Source organism: Sceloporus occidentalis, unplaced genomic scaffold (assembly GCF_023333645.1).
Source record: "Sceloporus occidentalis isolate IW3139 unplaced genomic scaffold, rSceOcc1.0.p SCAF_122, whole genome shotgun sequence".
Taxonomy (NCBI): domain Eukaryota; kingdom Metazoa; phylum Chordata; class Lepidosauria; order Squamata; family Phrynosomatidae; genus Sceloporus; species Sceloporus occidentalis.
The window spans coordinates 338,874-360,360 of record NW_028317102.1 but is presented as its reverse complement, the minus strand read 5'-3'; the positions used below and the strand labels follow the sequence as shown (position 1 = coordinate 360,360).

The window sequence follows — 21,487 nt, the reverse complement described above, 5'->3', positions numbered from 1 at the left end:
GATTGGAAAAACAGGTGCGGCAAGAAGAAGAGAGACGTTGTTACATCTATTGCGAGAATAGAGGTAAGACATAGAGACACGCCTCCCAACACTCCCAGTGGCCAGTGAGGAACACTTTTATTTAAGAGGGTGTGGCTAGAGCCGGGGTTATGGGATGAGGATTAACTGAGAATGTTCATGTTACTTTTTAACCTATTGATGAATATTTATTGTTTTCTTTTTCAGCGAAGCATGGGGTTCTCGTGCTTCTCAGTTCCATCTAGGGAAAACTGTGGCTGGTGGTCCGTGACAGGGCCACGACGGAAACCAGGTCCCCAGGCTTCCTCTTCTGGGGTTGTACTCCCCAAGAGGGCACATGTGGCCCCTTCCTTTCCTCCCAGTCCAGGTTCTGGATCTCCTAAGGTTCTGCCAAAGTGGTGACCCATTGGAGTCCTGATAAGGAGATGGTGGAAAAAAATGCTGCGTTTTCAGGGACCTGGCTCCACTGTGGCGTTTTCAGTGAAAGAAGAAGAATAATAATGTGGTTTATTTAAACATTTTATTTTATAAACCCATTTTCTGCTGTTTCTATACACAATATCTGGGCTTTTAGGGCTGTAGAACCCTGCGATAACCTCATACCCAGCAAACATTCTGAGCTCCTAGAAAAACAGAAACATAGGAAAGAGGAGCAGGAGGATTGGGGGTTCCAAAGAGGGACCTACCTGAAAAGTTCTTTAGAAAGCACATAGGAAAAATACATTGGATATTCTCAAAACAAATATCTACCAGGGAAGTGATCCACGGTATAATCAAAGGTCCTTTCCATGAGGACTACGGTGCAAAACAACCCTATTCTAAGTTTATAATGTGCACTTAGGTTTGACCGTGGTTCCGAGCTCACCCGAGAAGCACCACTGGCTCTACTGTATACCTTATTAAAGGGGCACTGATGTGATTTAGAGACCGGTTGATAGGTATTATGTTATGTTATATATTTTATTAATACGTTTTAATGTATGTACAGTGCTGCTTTTCCTACTAAAAGTTTTCCTCATTTGTGATCATTCAAGGAACACTTCATTGTCATGTGACACAAAAGCAAGCTCTAATAGGTTGCTGCCATAGAAACTGGAAAAAAAAGTCGTTTTATAGCAAATAAATCTTCATGTGACATTAAAACAAACAAAAAATATTTATTTGAATAACATCAATAAATGCAATAACTGTCCTGTCTAAGTGGAACAGCATCTTGAAAGCCTTTTAGTTAAGAAATCTGATGATGACATTTAACCTTTAAAGCTATGAGGTCATCCCAAATTTCACCTAGCAAGTGCCATGGTTCTAGAATCGGGTTAAGTTTGCTTGCTGAACTCCAAAGTTTGGATGGCTTTCCATTTCCTAACGCCGTTTAACAGCTCGTAAAGATCTGCGGGAATTAATTGGTTTCGCAGGATGAATTGTTCGTTTGTTAATTACTAGGTGTTCTGTTAGCTCGTGCAGGCAGTTAGGTGTAGGTTACTTTTAGATTGGTTACATTGTAAGATTGCTGAATTTCTAAAGGCATACTTTAAAAGAAAGGAACCGGAAATGTATTCTCCCCGTTAAAACATTTTCTAAACAAAATAAATGCCAGTGACATATCCTGGTCTAGGGTGGCAGATCCAGGGGACCGGCAGTCGCCTTGCTCCAAAACCAGGGGGCAAAATAACCCTCTTGGGTGATCAGACACCCCCCCCGCTGCTCAATGGGCTGGTTAGAGGGGGGATCTTCAATCTCCTCAACTGCCCATTGATACTATGGAAGCTGGGCGGCTCAGCACAGCCTCCATACGTTGCATTAAGGCATGGAGCACCAGTTCATGACATCATATCCCTGCACAGCTTTTTGCAGAATCCCTCCATGGATTTGCAAGGGGGGCATGACAAAAATGTACATCTCAGCTATCATATGGTTTAAAGTGAAAATGATGGCCGGAGTGTCCCTTTAAATGTATTGGACATTGTTCCTGATTACCTGCCTTTTCTTTCCATTCCTGATTTACGAGTCGCAGTTTAAACATTGGCCAAATGGTCTATTGATGCAAATATCCATTTGTTTATGAACGACGTGAAGAGGTCAGGAAGACAGGAATTAATGTGGCCTTCTGCACAGACACAGGGCGAGAAACACTGTCATTCCTGCCTATGGAATATATATATATATTAAATTACTGAGAATTGGGATCTACAGATTTTAGCATTATTTATTAAAACCGCCCCTCTTGCTTTCCAATCAATTCAATTGTTTTGGAAATATCTGATTTAAGTGTCTGTAAATCATCCCCTTCAATATAAAGATCCCCTTCAAAATAAGTTGACATGAGCGGGGGAAAGGTGAACAAGAGATACCCCAACATGTAACAGAGGGAGATTATTAAAGGGGCAACAATACCCCACTTCTTATTTATAGCCATACCAGGGACATGAAACCGGTGATGGATAAGAACGGCCCATCTAGTCTGCCCGTTTTACATGATGTGAAACATATAACCTTCTTCAGCCCTTGGTCTTGTCCTTGTCTGTGTAAGAGTGACCAAGTGTATATGCGTGTGTCTGTGTGTGGGTGTTAGAGTGAGCATATGCGTTAGAGTGAGTGTGTGTGAGTGATTCGGCTTTGTATCCCCCCCCCGGCTAGAAGATGCCTGCCCTCTCCTGATGTTTTATTCCTTACACTTTTGTTTGTGTTCCGTTCTATTATAGATTAGAAAAATAGTTTTTTTTATGAAATTGTATCATGTCAAGAAAACGTCCTCATGTTCGAATACATGTTGTTTGAAAATGATCCACAAAAGTCTAGTAATACATGTTTTACGGAATGTGCAGCAGTCACCCCGAAGGGCGAGGATATAAAAATTCACATACCAACACAAATGTTTTATCTTTGATCTATGCCTAATCTTACTTCATGTTAATTAGATGTAGTACGTCAACACCATTTTCAATTAAAGAATAATTCATGTAATTACCTCTAACGAATGGAAAGAGGCTGGAAGGTGTTATACACGGCTGCCAACAATTTGCCAAAACAATCTGGACCCAAGAGCTTATGTGCCTGCTGGTGGCTGTTACTATCATTTTTATTATTATTTTATTTATAGAGCGCCAACAATTCCCGCAGCGCTTCTTCCAGTCCCTACATTCAAAGGGTCTGACAAAACTGGGACAGACAGACTGATACATTGGGAAAACAGTGATAGGAGATTCCTTAATAGCTTGGAAAGATGTATTGATCACCTGGCTGAGTCCCTTCTGTGCTCTCTCGTACACCTTGTCCTGCTCATGACATCATTTTATGCTCAGGCTATATTATGTGGGTAGAGTTGTGATGTCATCACTGGGTGTTCGCCCAATGGAACGCCCCATCCGCTTCCACTTTACATGCCACACAAAGACCAATTCAGACCCTTAGCATGTTACGCTTCCAGCACCCCCAATAACCAGGAATTTGCAGAGACAATAGGAAGATAAGCCAGGTTGCCAGGATTGTCCGGGCAAATTTAGGACTTTTTGGCAGCTGTGATCTGCCCCAGATGACAATAACCTTGACCTCCTTGATGAAGTTAGCCAACTAACTAGGTTAGGTAGCCAAAATGTGCAGTTTAACAAATACCCCCTAATTTGATGCACCAATAAACTCCAGTTTCCTCCGGCAGGTAATGAGGTTATGAACTTGCCCGGCAGAGTCTGTGACATCATGTTTAAGACATAATTCCACCCTGACACAGGCTCAGAACAATAGCTTCTGGATTGCGGAATAACCGGGTAATTTATTTCCGGTTTTACTACATTTAATACATGTTCTGTGATTACGGTACAAGAACACGTCATTAATTCTACCATCCTTAAGCTTCGGTATATAATAGTTCATAACCTTCGATCCATATTCCTTAGTGTGCTCCAGCCTTACGCATTCTGCATGAAGGTCTTATATTTCAGTAACACGCAGATGCGCATGTGCTCCAGCGGTTCTAATAAAGTCAATGGTTACAGCTTTCAGCAGGGAAAGTAGTTGGGGATGCGGGAAGCAAGACAAAAGTACCATGTTCTAACTCGGAAAGCCAAAGAATACATGCAGCGGTTTGCAGGGAAAATGCATTATATATACACAATATTACTATAAACATAAAAAAATAGAATTAGGACTAGATTGTCCTTTTAAAGATACTGAGATGATGTGTTGTGATGTCACGCTTACATCAGCAGTTTATTATTAAACCACCTTATTGCACTTGCTGCAACCTAAGAGGCATAAGAATGAATGTGTTTTGATGTCAACTTCTGACCTTCTGGTATCCTTCTTGTTACCAATAAAGCCTAAACCAGGTGGGTGCTTTAAGTATAAGGGTTGAAAAGTTAAGAATTGGAGCAATTGGAGCCCACTTGTTAAAAATGAAGTATGAGGCGAGGCAGAAGGACAGCGAATGGAAACCGCCAACAGCCTCCGTTCATTGCCGTGTTCTGGGACATGGACTTACGTGCATCCCGTGATGTCCCACTGGCCAAAACACGACCTACCTGCTGCGTCTCCGCCTCTGGGTGCTGTACTTTATAGGGAAATCTCAGCTAATGCTGTATCGTACTCTAACCTGTTGTGTGCGTAAAAATACAAATTTTACAATTTTTCTTTTTATTAATGTATTCTGCTTTATTGGTAACAAGAAGGATACCAGAAGGTCAGAAGATAAGTCAGAAGTTGACATCAAAATTAAGCAATTGAGTGTCCATTAGTAACATTGGCTGTTATCTAAGCCATGAAACGAAAGACACAAATAGCTGTTCTTAATACTGCTTCTATTTTTCATATATACCGGTATATATATATATATATATATATATATTTTATATTGACAAAAGTATTGGGACACCTGACCGTTACACCAACAGGGCCTTTGATGACATCACATTTTAAATACATAGACATTAATATGTCGTTGGTCCCAGAAGAGGGAGACTCTCCAGAAAATTCTCCTAACAGCTCTCCCTTTAGTGAACGTCTCAGGTTAAAGAGATTCTTTAACTCCACAATCAACATGCAAAGAGTTCATCCGCAGCGGCCGTTAAATAAAAGCAATGCCAGACTGCAACAACAACATCTCCACCCCGTGACTGTTCAGAAAGATTCCATAATAAACGGCCGTACAGGTTTCTGAAGTTCCGGAAATATTGCCGTGCCTACAAAGTTCTGAAGATAAAGCAAAGAACAAACTATTCTAAAGTGGCAAACAGCGGAAAGAAACATATCATACAATCTATACAAAAGAGAGAGATGGATGATGCCTTCACTCTTGTAATAGCTCGAGACTCACGGTCTTAGTCAATAGCGATATATAATATTTGTTCTAAGCAATGCAGAGTACTGCCAGCGCTTTATGCAAATGCGGATACATTGTATTGTTTTTATAACAAGGAAACACAGAATTTGATGGCGGGTAAGAACCTGTCGCCCCGTCTAGTCACACGTTTTTCCTTAATCAGTCGTTGGTCTCATCTTAGATTCAGGAGCCATACGCCTATCCCATGCATGTTTAAATCCCCTCACTGTGTTAGTCTCTACCACTCAAGCTGGGAGACAGATCCACTTATCTACCACCCTCTAAGTAAAGTCATTTTTCCTTACATTCCACCTAAGCCTCTGACCCTCTAGTTTTAGATTATGATCTCTCGCTCTAACATTTCTCCTCCTCTGAAAAAAAAACCCTCTCCTGAACTTTGTTAAATCCCTTTAAGTATTTGAATGTCTCTATCCCATCTCCCCTCTCTCTTCTTTCTTCTGAACTGGACAGATAAACGATAACGTTTGCAGATGTCACCGCAGTATCACATGTATACGGTGTCTATAAAGAACATAAAAAATAAAACATTAAATACTGTACAAATGGTGATCCAAACAGAAATTGCCATTTTTTCCATTTCTCTGGAGGTGCTTCAGTAGGTCACACCTTGGTCTGTCTGTAGGACGAGTGCCTTCAGATACCGTGGAGATAACTTGATGACATCTCAAGGACCTGGAGATGTCTCGTGTGTGAGTTCCAGAGGACAAAGCTTGTCTCTAAGACTCCGCAGCTATTCTAAAGAACAAGAAATAAGGATCACCATTGGATCATTAAAATAACAGAATCATTTCACGCACCAGCATATCACGCTGCCAACTTGGAGATACCAGTCATGAACAGATGTCCCTTGAGGTCCAATGACGTCATTGGTAAAATAGAGCCCCATGCTGCTAGGATTGTGGAGATCCTGGGGTCACCTCACTAGCCGGCTGCTCCATGATCGTGACCCCCCCATGCGCAGAAAGCATCTCCATTGGGGTGAAATAATGAACCTCTGAGAAGGTGATCTGCTGCAGCTCCTCCTAAAGGTTATTCATTTATTTAATATTTTGGACTGGCTTATATACTTTACATTAAAGTACTTTAACATGCATTTTTTTCAGTAGGCGATGTGTATAATGGAGCATCCTTTTAAAGGGTGTTTGAGAGATAATGAGAAAATAAGGAGAAAATTCTGCTTTATAGAAGGGGTAGTAGAGACCTAGTATGGGCTTTCAGCGGAAGTAATACATGCAAACACAGTAAATTAATTCTTTAAAGCCTGCAACGTACATAAATCCATTCTAAAGAATTAGGAAAAAAATGAGTAGACTGTATCATTCTTTTCTGCTGTCAATTTCAACGTAGCTATGTTTCAGCTCACGCCAAGCTCTCTTTCTAAGAGGGACTGGCCAAAGTAAACAGGTAGAATCGGGAGCTATAGAGGATATCACAGTTTAAAATAATTTCTAAATAAACATGGGTGTAATGTGATTGGAATAACATTTTTTCTCCTGCTAAATTCGGGTTGGCAGAGATCCCAGTCTCTGTTATGACATCATCGAACAACAAAGTCATGAGTTTGATACATCACACACATTCTTTCGTACGGGGTGTGATGGCGGCACTGGGCTACTCCACGAGGTGGTCGCACCTTAGCAGCGAGAGAGCCATGGGTGGAGCAATGGGTGGTAAAGTGGGATGGACATGGGGCGGGCTGATGGGAGGGGCATGGGCTCCAAGGCATTACTGGGCCCCAAGATTTCTGACGCCCTGCATTTGTCAGTAGCTCAGAACATTGATTGGACAGTTCTTTTCTGATACATATTTAGTCTATCTTGGTTGGTCCTTTTCCATAAACAAAATCTCTTGGCAAGTTAATCGATGTAGCAATCGTCTCACGCCTACAGGCAGACACAGATAAACACGCAAATAACACACATAAACAGAGATAACACCGTGAGTCACCGGGGAACAACAATTAAAAAAACACTCTGCCTAATCCCGTGTTTTTATACGTGAAACGGATTCACGGTACATTCCAGAACACTCCTTGAGAGAGCGAAAATACGGTTACCCCTCCTGCTAATTATACCTTATAGGAAAAGGTCAGCTTTTAGAATGTTTGCACAATGCTTTTCTAAATCAAATATTCCTTCCTTGGTAATACCCGGCAGCCATGTCTGGAGACGTCTGCCAGTGCATTATCATCATTTGTTTTATATAGCGCCATTAAATTCCGTAGCGCTGTACAATGGGTAGGCAGGACATAACAAGTAGTATGTAACACAACAATTTGACTTAGAGACAACAACAGGTGAGGAGGGCCCTGCTCAAAGGAGCTTACAATCTAGAGAGTTAGGGTGCATTACACAATAGGTAAAAGTGAGGGATGGAGCAGCCGCACTTGTGAAAAGTATTACAGGAGAGGGACTGGGAAAGTTCCTTCAGCTCATGTTGGAAGCGTCCTTAAAGAAGTGGGTCATGAGGGAGCATTTGAAGGAATAAAAGGCATGGAGAACGATGGACAGGCTGGGTAGAGACGGATAGACCGGGGGAGGGCATTCCAGAGGATAGGGGCAGCCCTGGAGAAATCTTGTAAGCGGGCATGAGAGCAAGAAATCAGAGGAGAGGATAGAAGTGGATCGTTGGATGAGCGGAGAGACCGGTTAGGAGTGTATTTAGAGATGAGTGAGGAGAGACCGGGGAGGAGGATATTTAGAGATGAGTGAGGAGAGACCGGGGAGGAGGGTATTTAGAGATGAGCGAGGAGAGACCGGTGAGGAAGTTATTTAGAGATGAGTGAGGAGAGACCGGGGAGGAGGGTATTTAGAGATGAGTGAGGAGAGACCGGGGAGGAGGGTATTTAGAGATGAGCGAGGAGAGTATTTAGAGATGAATCCTGAAGCGCACAGGCAGCCAGTGAAGAGACTGACAGATCACACGCATGTGCACCACTGCACATGAGACGTTACAAGGTATAGAAGTACCTCAAATACTTAACTTTGTTTTTCTTTATTTACCGTTGAGAAAATGTATGCCTTACTATTATTAAAAGAAAGATTTGCATGTTTGTTTTCCTAAAGGTGGTAGTTCCATGGGGGGGGGGGGGCATAAACCCCAGCGCTGTATACAGTAATGTCTGTGGGTGACAAAAACCTGGTTTTATCTAATTTTGCTCCAATAAACTCCCTTTATCTCCAGACTGCCATTGCTGTCAGTCATGTGATATTTTGGGTGACTTTCCGTGCTCCACACCACACTGAGCTGATGCTTTATGGCACTGCTAATGAAGTCATTAGTCATAGAGGCAACTGGGTGATTCAGACAGCCATTCTTTTGTATACAAAAGCACAGTCAGTATGATAAAGGAGTCAGGGTGTTTGCCTAGTAGCTTGGGCTCAGATAACAGAGCGAGATGGTTTAGCACCATTTTTCTAGATTTTTTTCTTGTCAAAAAGTATTTTAAGTGTTCTAAACAATTAAAAACCGGTTATGGAAATACACTTATATAAAACCAATTTAGGATTACTGGACAGTTACTGTCAGCTTTTCACAAATACAGATTTAATTTAAGTCATATATGTAAATTTAGATTAAGTTAATTTTACTTAATTGCCGATTGTAATTATTACCGTTCTAGATCAGGGCCACATTCTCCTTATTGCATTCTGGCATTATAGGGGTTAAATGTGTGATGCATACAAAAAGCAGCTTGGTCGCTTTAATTTAAACCACTGGATTTGTAATCAGATTACAATTAGTGTCTGGTATAGTCACAAAGAGAAAGACAAACGCTAAAAACCGACACTTTCAGAAGTTAGCGCCTTTATTTATAAAAATATAAAATTCTGTACATTAATATTTACATATCCACAGCTTAAAAACAAAATGCATTAAAAAATCCATTGCGTTATGACATCAATTCTCCTTGCCTGCCAAGTAAGGATCGATGGTCATCTGAAAGAAATCACATGCAGATTTTGTAAATTCATATGTTACATATCATAGCTTCAGGCAACATTTATACCCTGAAAGGACCCTTTCTGTGCTCCTTTATTATACAGGGGAGTAGGGGGATTATTAAAGGGGGTTTACCTGTAGAAGTGCTCTCTCTTTCTGCAGTCTGGAGTAAAACTGAAGAACATACGGGTTGGCTTTCACGACCTTGGGATCAAAATCCAGAACCCGAAGACCCTCGAGGCTCCTGGCTCTAGACAGGGCTACATAAGCCTGGCCGCTCTCAAACACCCGAGCCAAGGAGATCTCCACGCAGTCGAGAGACATTCCCTGGAACAGAGAAAAGGCAACGATGGCCATTGAGCAACTAAACGCAAGCGCTACAAGGGGTACAGATATTAGAAGTTTCGTTTGCGGTCACAGAAAAAGTAAACTATTACTACCCTGCCCTACAGATCAGATACGGTCTTCTGAGGTCCATGCGCAGCCTGATCAAACTGTTACATCGTAGCTTATCTTGGGCAGACACGCTTCTATCAAACTGGACTTACACCGATGTATGTGAAAAAGAAAGTAGGTTCATCTGATATGTCTGTTATTACCTGGCTCTTATGGATAGAGATCGCCCACGCCAGTTTCAATGGGAGCTGCTGTCGAGTCAGGTATATCCCGCCGTGGCCTTTAAATACCCAGCGCTCCGGCTTAATGACTTCAGTAACCCCACAGAGGAACCGCACCTTGGGCAGAGCTGTACAGACAAGAAAGATCAGAGGTTTTACAGCGAAGAAAACTGCAGGCATCGTTCTGTACTAATGGTTAACGGGGACTAAAGCTTCACTTGGAAGCATCAATAGGCATTTTAGTGCCGAACGCCTACTCACGTTTTCCAGCTCCTTCAAACCCTACGACAACACCACGAGCCCCGTTCACCAGTCCACGGGCCACATCCAGATTCTTCGCCAGCATCACCTGTTGAACATTTGAAAAAAAAAACAGGTTCCAAGTAGATCTTTTGCAATGTTTCTTAGAATACTCGCACGTGACATCTATTTAGTCGACAGATCCCTGTCTTTTAGTGGGGAAAATAGACTCAGATTGTACCCCGTGCATGTGTTGTGTGTGCACGAGGTTTTGCACTAATCAGCGACCGATCACCAGTACACAAAATTATATTTATTTTTGAGTTGTAACTATATTGCAGAATATTAAAAGTCAAATATAATTATATATATATATATAAATATATAATTGTAGCAGCATTACCCGAAAAGACTAAATGTGTCTGATATTCAAGGAGCGGAGTCACCAACCTGAGCTCCTTCCTTGAGCTGAATCTTTTCATTAACAGGACATTGTGCATTAATGGTCTTCACCAGCACAGGGTCACTGTCCAAGGCATCGTAACAACGACTGTCACCTGGAAGACAGACATGAGCCATACACTGAGTATCTGCCGTACACAAACCAGGATCGTAAGACGTTCTCATAAAGCTCTTTGACTCTGTAGGATGCATTACCGGGTAATTGCTGTAACCGCCGTTCATTCATTAGCTCCACGTCGTCCTTGTGGGTGCACAACCTGGTGGCCAAAATTCCATCCCGCTCTATCTTATGATTGCCGGTGAGAAGCAGCTTTCTGGCGACCTCGTCGGTGCATCTGAGAAAGCAAAACAAGCAAGGAGAAAAACATCAGATCGGAGCCAGCTGCCGATTCACAAGCAAGCACTTCTATGAACCGAGCTCGGGCTTAAAGAGACAGAGATTGGAGCAGAGGTTTCTTGCTGATTTAGTCCTTTTTAACCCCTTAATGACAAAGCCCGTACATATACAGGCTCAAAACGCATTGTTTGATAGGTTTAGGGACCGCCCATTGTCCATAAGGGGTTAAAAAGGACAGCATGAAGCTGCCTGCAGGACATGTGCACAGAATTGTTATGGAGTGAAGGTGATCTCAAATGCAGAATAGTTGTGACCTGTACACATGCATATAACCAGTGTACACACGGAAGACCAAACGCAAGTGATCCTGATGGGTGCACCTACATTTTTAACCCCTTAATGACAGAGCCCATACATGTACGGGCTCAAAATGCATGGTTTTCAATGGGTTTAGGGACCGCCCATTGTCCTTAAGGGGTCAAAGCATACTGCATTAGTGGCCCTTTAATACCCCATCGCATTTCTGCTCATTCCAAAAAGTTTACGATTGGTAATAAGGTTTTGCAACCTAATGGGCATTGTATGTGCAGAATGTCTAAGCCAGGTAGGCGACCATCCTCTGATGGATTTAAATGTCCATAAGTGTTAACCCCATACAGCGCAGTAGGATAAGGGACCATCAATCATCTGCTTTAGGCTAGGTTTCCACTTGGTTTTTTTTTTTTGCTAAAAACGCCAATTCAGCCACACAGCGTTTTTGTGAAAAAACTCTGCGGCCAGATGTTAGCTGTTCTTAAATAGGCAATCGCACGATGCCATCTCCACTTGGCGTTTTTCTGTGTTTTTTGGGCTCTGTGGCAGTTTTTCAGAATCGCAGATTGTTGACGCTCTGGCGTTTTTTGCAAGGAAATCTTGGTGTTTTTCTCCAATAGAAGTCTATGGGAGAGAAAAACGCCATGAAAAAGCAATGTGGGTTTTGCCTTGGCGTTTTTTATGGCGTTTTTTCCACAGTTACAATGCAGAGGATGGACCCGGTATCTGTGCGTCCTACGAGAAATAGGCGGGAAACAAACAGTTTCACACAAAAAGTTCATATTGAATTTTACACCATTTGGAACAGACATCCCATTACAAACAAACCAACTGGATCCTGCCTGCCGAAAGCAACAGCAAACTATTTGCACCATCATTTGGGGCCAATCTTCCTCGAGGAGCAGACATTCGGAATAAAGCATGCCTTACAAACCACAGAAAAGAGACAAAGGGGTCCGCCGGGGGGTGTTTAAGTGGAACTCTTCCAAGAAAATGACATCAGGAGGGGGCAGATACTCGCCATTTATCCTAATCCCTTTTAGCTGGGTGAAAATGCCAACGTGTAAAGGCTGGAAAAACGGCCTAAGGTCAAAAAAGCAATTTCCACAGAAAGGCTAAAACGCCAGAAAAAAACGCCAAAACGCAGGAAAATGCAGTGGCAGTTTTCTTGGCGTTTTTCATCAAGAAAAGAAAAAAAAAAAACCAAAAAAAAAAAACCAAAAAAAAACGCAGGACAAAAACCCAAGTGGAAACCTAGCCTTAAAGAGAAAGCATTGTAACACGACGGCTCCTTAAAACACTTTACCTGCCCAGCCGGACGGCTTGTAACAAGGAGATGAAGGCTTTGTCCGTCTGCCTTCTCACTTCAGTTAATTCCATGGTCAGATTGATGCATTTCCTCCAGCTTCTAGCCTGCAGGACGAGACAAATCCAGTATGGATCAGTTTTGCAAATGTAACCAGATTTTATCTAATCTGCAGTGGTTTTGCCAGAGAGTATTAGAATTGACCAAGTAATTCCCAGTCTTGCTGGCGGACGAGGAACGCGTTTTCTTGCAGTCATCCCTACCTGGAAGCAAAACTTGGTTTGGCTAGAAGCGTTGGTGACGGGTGGAAGCTGGAGGAAATCTCCACATACGATGAGCTGAATGCCACCAAACGGCTCATCTCGTCCACGTACGGCCCTGCAAGAAATACTCCAGCTGGTGAGCGCAGGGGCAACAGGTCTAATGAACCAGATCATTATTACACCGTAGGGCAATTACATTTTCTATGTTAATCTCTGGGGCAGATCTTTACACGAGTTTCTTACTTATGGTCTGGCTCACAGACAAGTTTTTACCTGGCCACAGCCTCCAGCTTGTCAAACATTTCTCCTTCCACCATGGAAATTTCATCGATGATAAGATGCCGGCAGCTAACCCAGTGCTGTCGGACGCCTGGTCTCTTTGCCAATTCAATGCATTGATCCAATGGTGCCTTCCCAGAGCCAATACCTTAAGATTGACAGAAAAGTAGTTTCTCCATCATCATTTTACTAAAAAGGCACAGATAAACAACCTCGGCTGCTGAAGAACTCTCATCAAGCATTGCCGGTGACTAACAAGAGCCGCAGAACTTAATGTCAACCCTCTAAAAAGCGCATCGATTCTTATTTTAAGAAATAAAATGCATATTTGACCACATCTGTAAAACATGCAACACCTTTACAATGTATATAGCACAATATACCTGCAAACGCATGTAGCGTTGTGCCGCCTATGTGACAGGCAGCCACTCCAGTACTCGCTGTGGCAAAAGTACTTTTCGGAGGCAGGGCACCAATGATCCTTTTCAGTAAATAGGACTTTCCGGTTCCTGCTCAGACAAAATGAAGTTAGATCCTGCTAGCCCAGCTCCCTGCCCCGTACGGAGAAGGTTCCCGGCACTAATGCCAACCTGCGCTGCCAGTGAAGAAGACGTTCCTCCCGCTGAGAACGGTGTTCAGCACCAGAGACTGTTCCGTGGAGAGCGTCAGAGATTTGGGCATCGACAGAGTCGGCTTCTTGCTGGGGCGGAGATCTGCAACCTATAAATCATATGACACAAAATAAAATAAAGATAAATAATTGAATCTATCGCAGAAAGCAGTCATAACTTTTTACTTTAATCACTGGCTGGAAAGCGCTCCCAATGTAACCAATGGGCAGCTTATGAAGGGTCTCATTAGCCCCCTAGAATGCTTGCGAAGGTCGAGCTAGTGGGGCAAATACAAGGGAGCATAAATTGCATTAGAGCGCAAATAACCATAAGGTTCACTAACGCAACTTACCAAGCAGTTCTCAGAAGAGGCCGTCCTCGCCCGTTTCTTCTGACATCTGTTGACGCCATTGACTCCCCGGAGGCAGAGTCCCTTCCCTTTAACGGGCGTCTCAGTGTTGACCCTGGCCCGCATTTCATTCGCCTGCTCCACATCCTTTTTCTGCACCGGGCTAATGGTCTCAAACGTCCGCGGCAGCCCAGAGAGCAGCCTGGTGCGATCGTTCACCGGCTTCTCCTTCTTCCCAGCTTCGTGCTTTATCAGAAGAGTTCTCATAAAGAGCTTGAGCTTATCCGAGGGGCAGTTGGAGATCAAGAGCTGGACATTGTCCGGGTTCAACACAACGGAGGCCTTGCCATCTTGGATGAAACGGGTGAAGAGCTTGATCTGTTTCAGGACAAACTTCTGCTGGAGTTTCCCGTCACTCACCTGCAGCACAAGCTCACGGAGCTCGTTGCGTCCAAGAGACATGAAGGAGTTACGGATGACTTTGCGTTTCATCGCTTGGCCCGAGGCGTTTAAGTACTCCACGGTGACGCTGCTCTGGATCTCTGCAGACAAGTGGTCGGCCAGCATCGTTTTCCTGAAACCAGACAAAATGACACATTAACACCTGGAACACCTGCAGGTGCATAAGAAGTCATCCTTACAGAAAAACCGGAATGCAGCGTGACAATAAATAAACCTTCGTAACTGCTAATGCAATTCTTTGTCTAATGTTAAGGTCTGTGTGTTGGCACTGACAGGGTTAAATTGTCACGGGTATATGGTGTTTTTCCTGAGCACGGGGTTTATTTCAGCTTTCTACATTTTTTTTTGGTATGGTCTCCATGCATACATAAAGCTGTATCCATATTAAGGGGGGGGGGGGCGACAAATTATATATATATATATATACACTGAAACTATATGATACAGTCAGCACTACTCATATGGCAAAATCAAAAGATTTTTAACAGGTTAACCTTATCCATCACGGTCTCATATATATATATATATATATATATATATATATATATATATATATATATATATATATATATATATAGTTGGGGTGTTTTTACATTTTATCTCGCCCCCCCCCAAAAAAAAATAAAAAATAAACGTAGATAGATAAAAGACAAAACAAAATAGACTTTATTTTTTAAAGCACATTTTAAACATCAAAGGCAGTCTCGGGTAAATTCTTACCCGAATATAGCGGATCACCAAAAATTAGACCTCTCAGGTGCAGTTAAACCGAGACCCTCTGACTGGTTCGCCTGGGCTGAGCTGGCCCCCGGATCTTCCCTTGACGGCTTCCCCCCGTATAAAGAGAGAGATCTAGGCACCAGAACGCAGCCTCCGAATGCAGCAATTTTAAATTTGCCGGCACAGTCTCGCATCCTATCAGTACTTAGACTTTTAAACAAGTGACCAATCAACAGCCAATGACATCACGCGTCACAGAACCGTTGCGCCCGGCTTGTTTTTGTCACGTGATCTGTTCTGAGTTCCAGGCGGCCATGTTTGTGAAGGGCGGGCGGAATCGTTATGGAGCTCGCCTGTATTTTTATACCGTGTGCAATTAGTTTAGCGTTTGCTAAAAGACCACTCATGCATATAATGTGATGTTTGGGGTCATACACATATAAATGGGAGCCCGTTTTCCAGTGATCACTTATAAAGCCATAAAGTGTTTACTCAGCAAAGGCTCGCGTCATAGCTCTCAAGTACCCTTCTTTAGGGGGTGCAGTCCCCCTTTTCTAGGTGCTCGCAATGTTTTCTGGGTAGAAGTGTATCGCAGTGTTCTACAGTCTCTTAATAAAATATATATATATAAAATATAAACCTGTGTAAGGATAAATGCGAAGGGTTAATGTACACCCGTAATAAACCACATCACTAATAGACACGCGGAGAATGACAGCAGCTGCTTGTGTTTTTCCATCATATGATCTAAAATCCTATCATCCAGGTTTCTAAATTATTAAAGGGACCCCACATACGCTTCATCACAGCAACAAAGTTAAGAAACATAGTAAATGGCATATAGATATGTAGGTGGTTAAACATATAGAAAGTAAAGTTGATCCTATAGCTTCCTCTTTCTACAGGGTTGGAAAGAAGCATTCACACCATAAGCCAGCCTCTACCGGAACTCAGCTCAGGCAGAGCAAAGACAGCCCATGGGGTCCTGAACTGTTGCCTTGGTAGCAGACGCACACCGCTCTGTTTCGGGATGGCAGCGCCGGCAGCCGGGAGCCAACGGGCCAAAGAGCCTCGGGATGAGGTCTCCCTGAACGCAATCCACCGGGAGACCATCCGTAAGGAGAACCGCTGCCAGAAATTAGTCACCGAGTTCGGCATTAACCCGTTCCACAAGGGTAAAGTACCGAGTATACCGCCTCTGTTACTACACATACAGGGTAACGAATTCCGTATAGGGCTCCGCACAGGATGATGCACTCTATACACCACCCCTACCCACTTATATAACGTAATTCCAGCCACAAATAGGGTAAGGTAACCCATATACCATTTATACAGAACACCGTGTTACACATTATACGTTCTGATGCCCCCTCTATTCCAGTTACACCCCACTTATTCCATTGTACAGTGTAATGATCTCCCCATGCAGGTAAATGCGCCTCATCCATCACCCTTTTATGTTCTAATACAGAGGGGTTTGCACCCTCCCTACACTGCGGTATTATATATACAGGTGTCCTTACATGAGCTGCAGTACCGTATATAGCACTCTGATCTTGTGTTATGGGGCAGCATCTCTATACTTCTTTATAAACACAAGATCAGGTTTGTCAAAGAGAAACAAACATCTAACACATTCTTCTCCATGACGAAACAAAGCGCATCCCGCGAGGTCTAAATCTATACTCGCTGCTTATGTGTGTTTACTGCTACAGATCACGCATCGCAGGCACGTTACAAGCCCCGGTACCAAACCCTGATTGTTGTTTTTCTTTTGTTTCCGCAGTCCATGCTGTTACCGGGAAGCCAATGTCATGGCACGAGAACCAAGAGGAATCGGCAGATGGTAAGAGATGGGAAGAGACTGAGCTATACAGGGAGAGACAGAGTTTATTGATAATGAGAGTAGAGAAAGCAGATGGTTTAAGTTTTTTTTTGCCCCTGATCCAGACAACTTCATAAACATTATACATCACGCTGCATTGGAGCCCACCAAAAAATACACCGAGCCACAAACTACAAGCCAGGAAATCGGCTGGATCACCAAACCATTGGTAAGTATCACTGCGAGGCTAGCAATGGCTTAGAAGAAATCTCTGAATATTTTGCTCAAAATAGCTGCCAGAATGGTACTGCAACATGTAAGATATCGATAGCAGTACAACAGATATGTGCTTTCACTGCAACTCAATCCAGCCTTAGTACACAGTAATAGGTGGTCAACCTATAAAGCTTCCTGCAGTGGTTTCAGCTTTGATTCTGCTTTCAGATCGATAATAATCGAGCAGACAGACGTCTCAACCACTATCGCCAGAACTCGGAAATCACCAGATACATGGAAGCAGCGTGGCGTCTGAAAGAGCAGAGCGTGAATCTGCAGTAGGGTACCAGCAAGTATACATTATTACTTCATCAAATGTAAGCAGGGGGGGCAATGATGGACTCTTAAAGCATAATACCCTGCAGGAACATTCCTGAAACCTTTTAATGATCTTATCAATTCAATTATATCTGTGTTGTATTAAGTGTTGTGATGACCACTATTTAACCCTCTCAGCAAGTCACTCAATTATGAAACATCTTGTAACACTCTTTGTGCTTGTAACAAACATTAGATAATTCATTAAAGGGAAGACTTACTCTGACAGAAATTCACGTGACCCATGGTTATCTATGAGCTGCTCAATTGGGAATTTTGTGCAATGTAGACTTAACAGCCAATCATCTAACACTGAAACAGCTGTAATATGATTCAAGTAACAATTGTACAACAATATATTTTTAATGTTTTTTTCTGGACAACAGAAAAAAAAAAACCCAATGCATAAAAACAGCGAGCGCAGATCATTGCCCCGCATCAGACTTAATAGTTCACTTAAGAGACACTTCTTGAATAATACAATCCTCAGGCCGGAGAAGCAATCAGGCAGATCCATCTCCACGGTTGTACTTTTCCGTTTGTGTAGATCCGGCACCGCCACGCGCCATGAAGAATATTCCATCGCGTAAAAAATGGTCATTAGGAGAAAATGTAGGATTCCTGAACGATCGACGTGCCTCTTAAACAGCATTCTATCTGCCTTTGTTCTTAATCTTCTGTCTTACGCTTTTACCGGGTCTTTTCTACATAGATAAACAAAAATAAAGTTACAAGTCTGCCCTTGAATTATTTCTACCCATATCAATCCATTCTCTCCCCCTGTGTGTACTCACGTTGGCGTTCTTTCCTCCCTTCTTGCCAGGCCGCTGGGGGCCTCTTCCATGTGCCGCGTTTTTGCGGAAACCGGGCACATCGTTAACACTCTCTTTTGTGTTTCTCTTCGAGCCTTTCTTCCTTCCACCAAAGCCAAATTTCTCATCCTTGTAACGCCGTTTTGCGTTGGGTCTAAAACATTAAAACATTGTCCATAATCTGTAACATTACAGATTAAAAAAAAAAAAAAAAAAAACTTTCTAAAAGATATTCTTTGAACCTAGATACATTTCCAATACCGAAAATCTTATGTTAGGCAGATACTTTCAGACTCTGCTTCTTAACTGTACATAAGGTTCTGGAGAAAAGAGGAACATTTCCCAACCCTATTTTGGGATAATTAAAAAAAGTCCCTTTATCTCATTCTATCACTCAAAACTAATTCACTTGCCTCAAATATGGAACAGTTTTTTTTTTTTAAAGCGTATAATGATATATTTTTTTGTAATGTATAAACAGATTTCCTAGGTTTGCCAAACATGCCTTACCCCTTTTTCTTCTGAACGGCAGATCCACTGGCTTTCTTCTGGGGTTGATCACCCTCTAGGAAATCTAGCTTGTCGGAAAGACCTACAGGGAAAAAAATAGCACCAATCTTGAGTTACAGAACATCAGCACCGGGGTGAAAATAACCAAAAAATGCCCAAAGTGAAACTAAGGGATTATTGTAGTGTCATATAACGGCCAGGGGCTTCACATATCACTGGCTATGTGTAGACATGACAAGCTCCTTGGGGAGTGGACCAAGGTGTCAAAATCAGAGCCCCCTCGTCCTCCGCAGACAGGGGTTCCTGCATGTGCCAAGGGTACCATAATCTGTAAGAGGGCTGCATTGCATCTAAACATCAATCCTGCAACATACTTTTTTCCCCCACCTCAAAATTATTACCTTTCTGATATTTCTTTACTTGAGTCATCATGGCTGATTTTTCTTTCTGTCTCTTCTGCAAAACTTCAGTTTGCACCTGAAAACCAAACACGACAAAGAAGTTATAATTTGATCAAAGCCAACATTTCTATTGATCTAAAAACTTGACCGCAATTACAAATAATGCTAGATATTGGATAACACAACAGTTTACATTAGTTGTGACACAAGCATTAGTAACACGGGTCACCTTTTTGCCGTATTTCCTCAAAGCTCTTAGTTGTTTGGCCTTTTCAGATTTCTCCATCGCCGCCTGCTTTGCCTGAAGCTTGTGTCGAATCTAAGAAATGACAACAATATGGATAATTAGCCACAATGCATAAAGCCCAGTGAATTCGGAAGAGATACGCAGCATCTTTTTAATACCTCAGGATAATGAGAAGGACGGACAGGTTATGCAGAGAAGGTTATTATACTCTTACCTTCTGCATGTGCTGGTCGGTCTTCGCCATCTCTGCAAAGTAATCATCCGGGCGCCTGGTTGCTACCTTCAGCTTGAGAAGACGGGGCAGAGCAAAAAGCACAGCAGCCTGTGCTTGCCGGTAACTGGAGTAGAAAAAAAAATGAATTAAAAAATAAATAAGACATAAAACAAATTATATTCCTGGTCAACCCTTTCATTTACATGCCATGTAACAGTTTTTTCATAAGCAGCATTAAGTGTCTTAAATCCCCTTAAGACATTTCTGCTTTTTCTTATATGGTAATTTCACGATACATGCCATAACCCTCAGGCAGTCCTGGCAGACTGATGGCCTTTAAACTAGGCAAGAGATAATAAGAACTCACAAGCAAATCTCTCTCTGAAAGTCATCCTCCGCGTTAATGTCAGAAGGGTTTTTGGCCGTCTCTCCGCTCTGTCCCGGCATTTCTGGTACAGGAGCTTCGGTGACATCCAGACGCTCCACCCAGGGAAAATCATTTTTGAGATCCAGTAGACTCTGCTTCAAGCCAGACTGTAAAGGGGAGAATGTATCTGTCTCAGCAGGTTTAAGCAACATGCATATTTTCCAACCCATCACATGTTTCTGTAGGAAACATTATACCATTATACTTTACTCACTATGTCATTGGCTGATTTCTTCTTTCCTTCCAAAACCACATTTAAGCCAGGCTTAATTTTCCCCTGCGAAAACGCTTCCTGGAGCTGTAACAGAGACACGCGGAGATTGAGATACATTTCATACAAAAAGACAATCTATGACAATTCAACAATCATCACAAAATAAGTATACAATGCTTAATACACGTAATGTATTTAAGTGGGCTAACACACTCAAAGTATGACACTGGCTTTCGAGGTCACATAGGTCCTTTCTTCAAGCAATGTGGGAATTCATTAAGTTTAACTCTGGCAAACCCAAACAGATTTCTCCAAAGTTCAGCCTTAAGAGAGTGAAAGTTCAACTATCATACAAGGCAAGAGTCATATTGTTACAAACCAGACACCAGATTCCACTCCCCAATCAATGGGTTACCGAACGCACCTCTTTCTCTGTCAGCTCGGACGGATCAATGTCAGAATCTGAAGCCGATGTGTTATCCTCCTCAAAGTCCGACATAGTTACTCTTAAATCTGGAAAACAAAACATGGCAGCTGGTGTTAATCTGAATAGGAATATCAAATATATATATATCTATACATACATACATACATACATACATATACACACACAGGCTTATAAAGCAGAAATACAAACAGTTCTACATAGTTTGAATAGCAAATACATGCAACCAAGAATACATATATTTAGAAGTAACCATCTGCAAACTCAGCAAAATATTTACCTACATAAAAATTCAGAAAGATAAAGGAAGCCCAACAACGAACACTGTACCCGCATCAGCAAACAGGTCAGTGTACAATAAAAAAATAACAATAATAATGTGAACAGCACCGCTGTATGACATGCCAGAGGGCTGGCGCGTGTCCTGGTGCTGCCATCATAACCAAAAGCCTGAATTTTGTGGGCTTTATGTTCACTTTGGCTGTTTTAGCATTTTCCAAAATTGCCAATTAGATATAAGTAATATTACCAAATCCTGATAT

The 21,487-nt window shown here is 42.3% G+C and overlaps 3 protein-coding genes across 3 annotated transcripts; 1 reads left to right on the top strand and 2 right to left on the bottom strand.

Annotated features, from left to right (window-relative positions):
* Positions 1-4,940: 4,940 nt before the first annotated feature.
* Positions 4,941-14,638, bottom strand: LOC149282134 (ATP-dependent DNA helicase PIF1-like). Its single transcript, XM_089498581.1, is given in 12 exon segments — positions 4,941-4,997; positions 9,431-9,622; positions 9,895-10,040; positions 10,174-10,261; positions 10,603-10,709; positions 10,810-10,949; positions 12,570-12,676; positions 12,833-12,947; positions 13,106-13,259; positions 13,495-13,620; positions 13,702-13,831; positions 14,075-14,638. Coding segments are annotated over 12 exon segments (1,926 nt in total).
* A 1,645-nt stretch (positions 14,639-16,283) lies between these two features.
* Positions 16,284-17,639, top strand: LOC149282133 (cilia- and flagella-associated protein 144-like). The gene is made up of 4 exons (XM_089498580.1): positions 16,284-16,428; positions 17,043-17,102; positions 17,207-17,310; positions 17,526-17,639. Exons 1-4 carry the CDS (start codon positions 16,284-16,286, stop codon positions 17,637-17,639), a joined length of 423 nt encoding a protein of 140 aa, XP_089354706.1.
* A 689-nt stretch (positions 17,640-18,328) lies between these two features.
* LOC149282132 (putative rRNA-processing protein EBP2) lies at positions 18,329-20,999 on the bottom strand. The gene is made up of 9 exons (XM_089498565.1): positions 20,925-20,999; positions 20,501-20,584; positions 20,227-20,393; positions 19,860-19,983; positions 19,628-19,717; positions 19,399-19,474; positions 18,998-19,079; positions 18,470-18,641; positions 18,329-18,379 (listed from the first exon to the last, which is right to left on the bottom strand). The coding sequence occupies exons 1-9, from the start codon at positions 20,997-20,999 to the stop codon at positions 18,329-18,331; spliced, it is 921 nt and encodes a 306-aa protein (XP_089354691.1).
* Between the last annotated feature and the right edge of the window lie 488 nt (positions 21,000-21,487).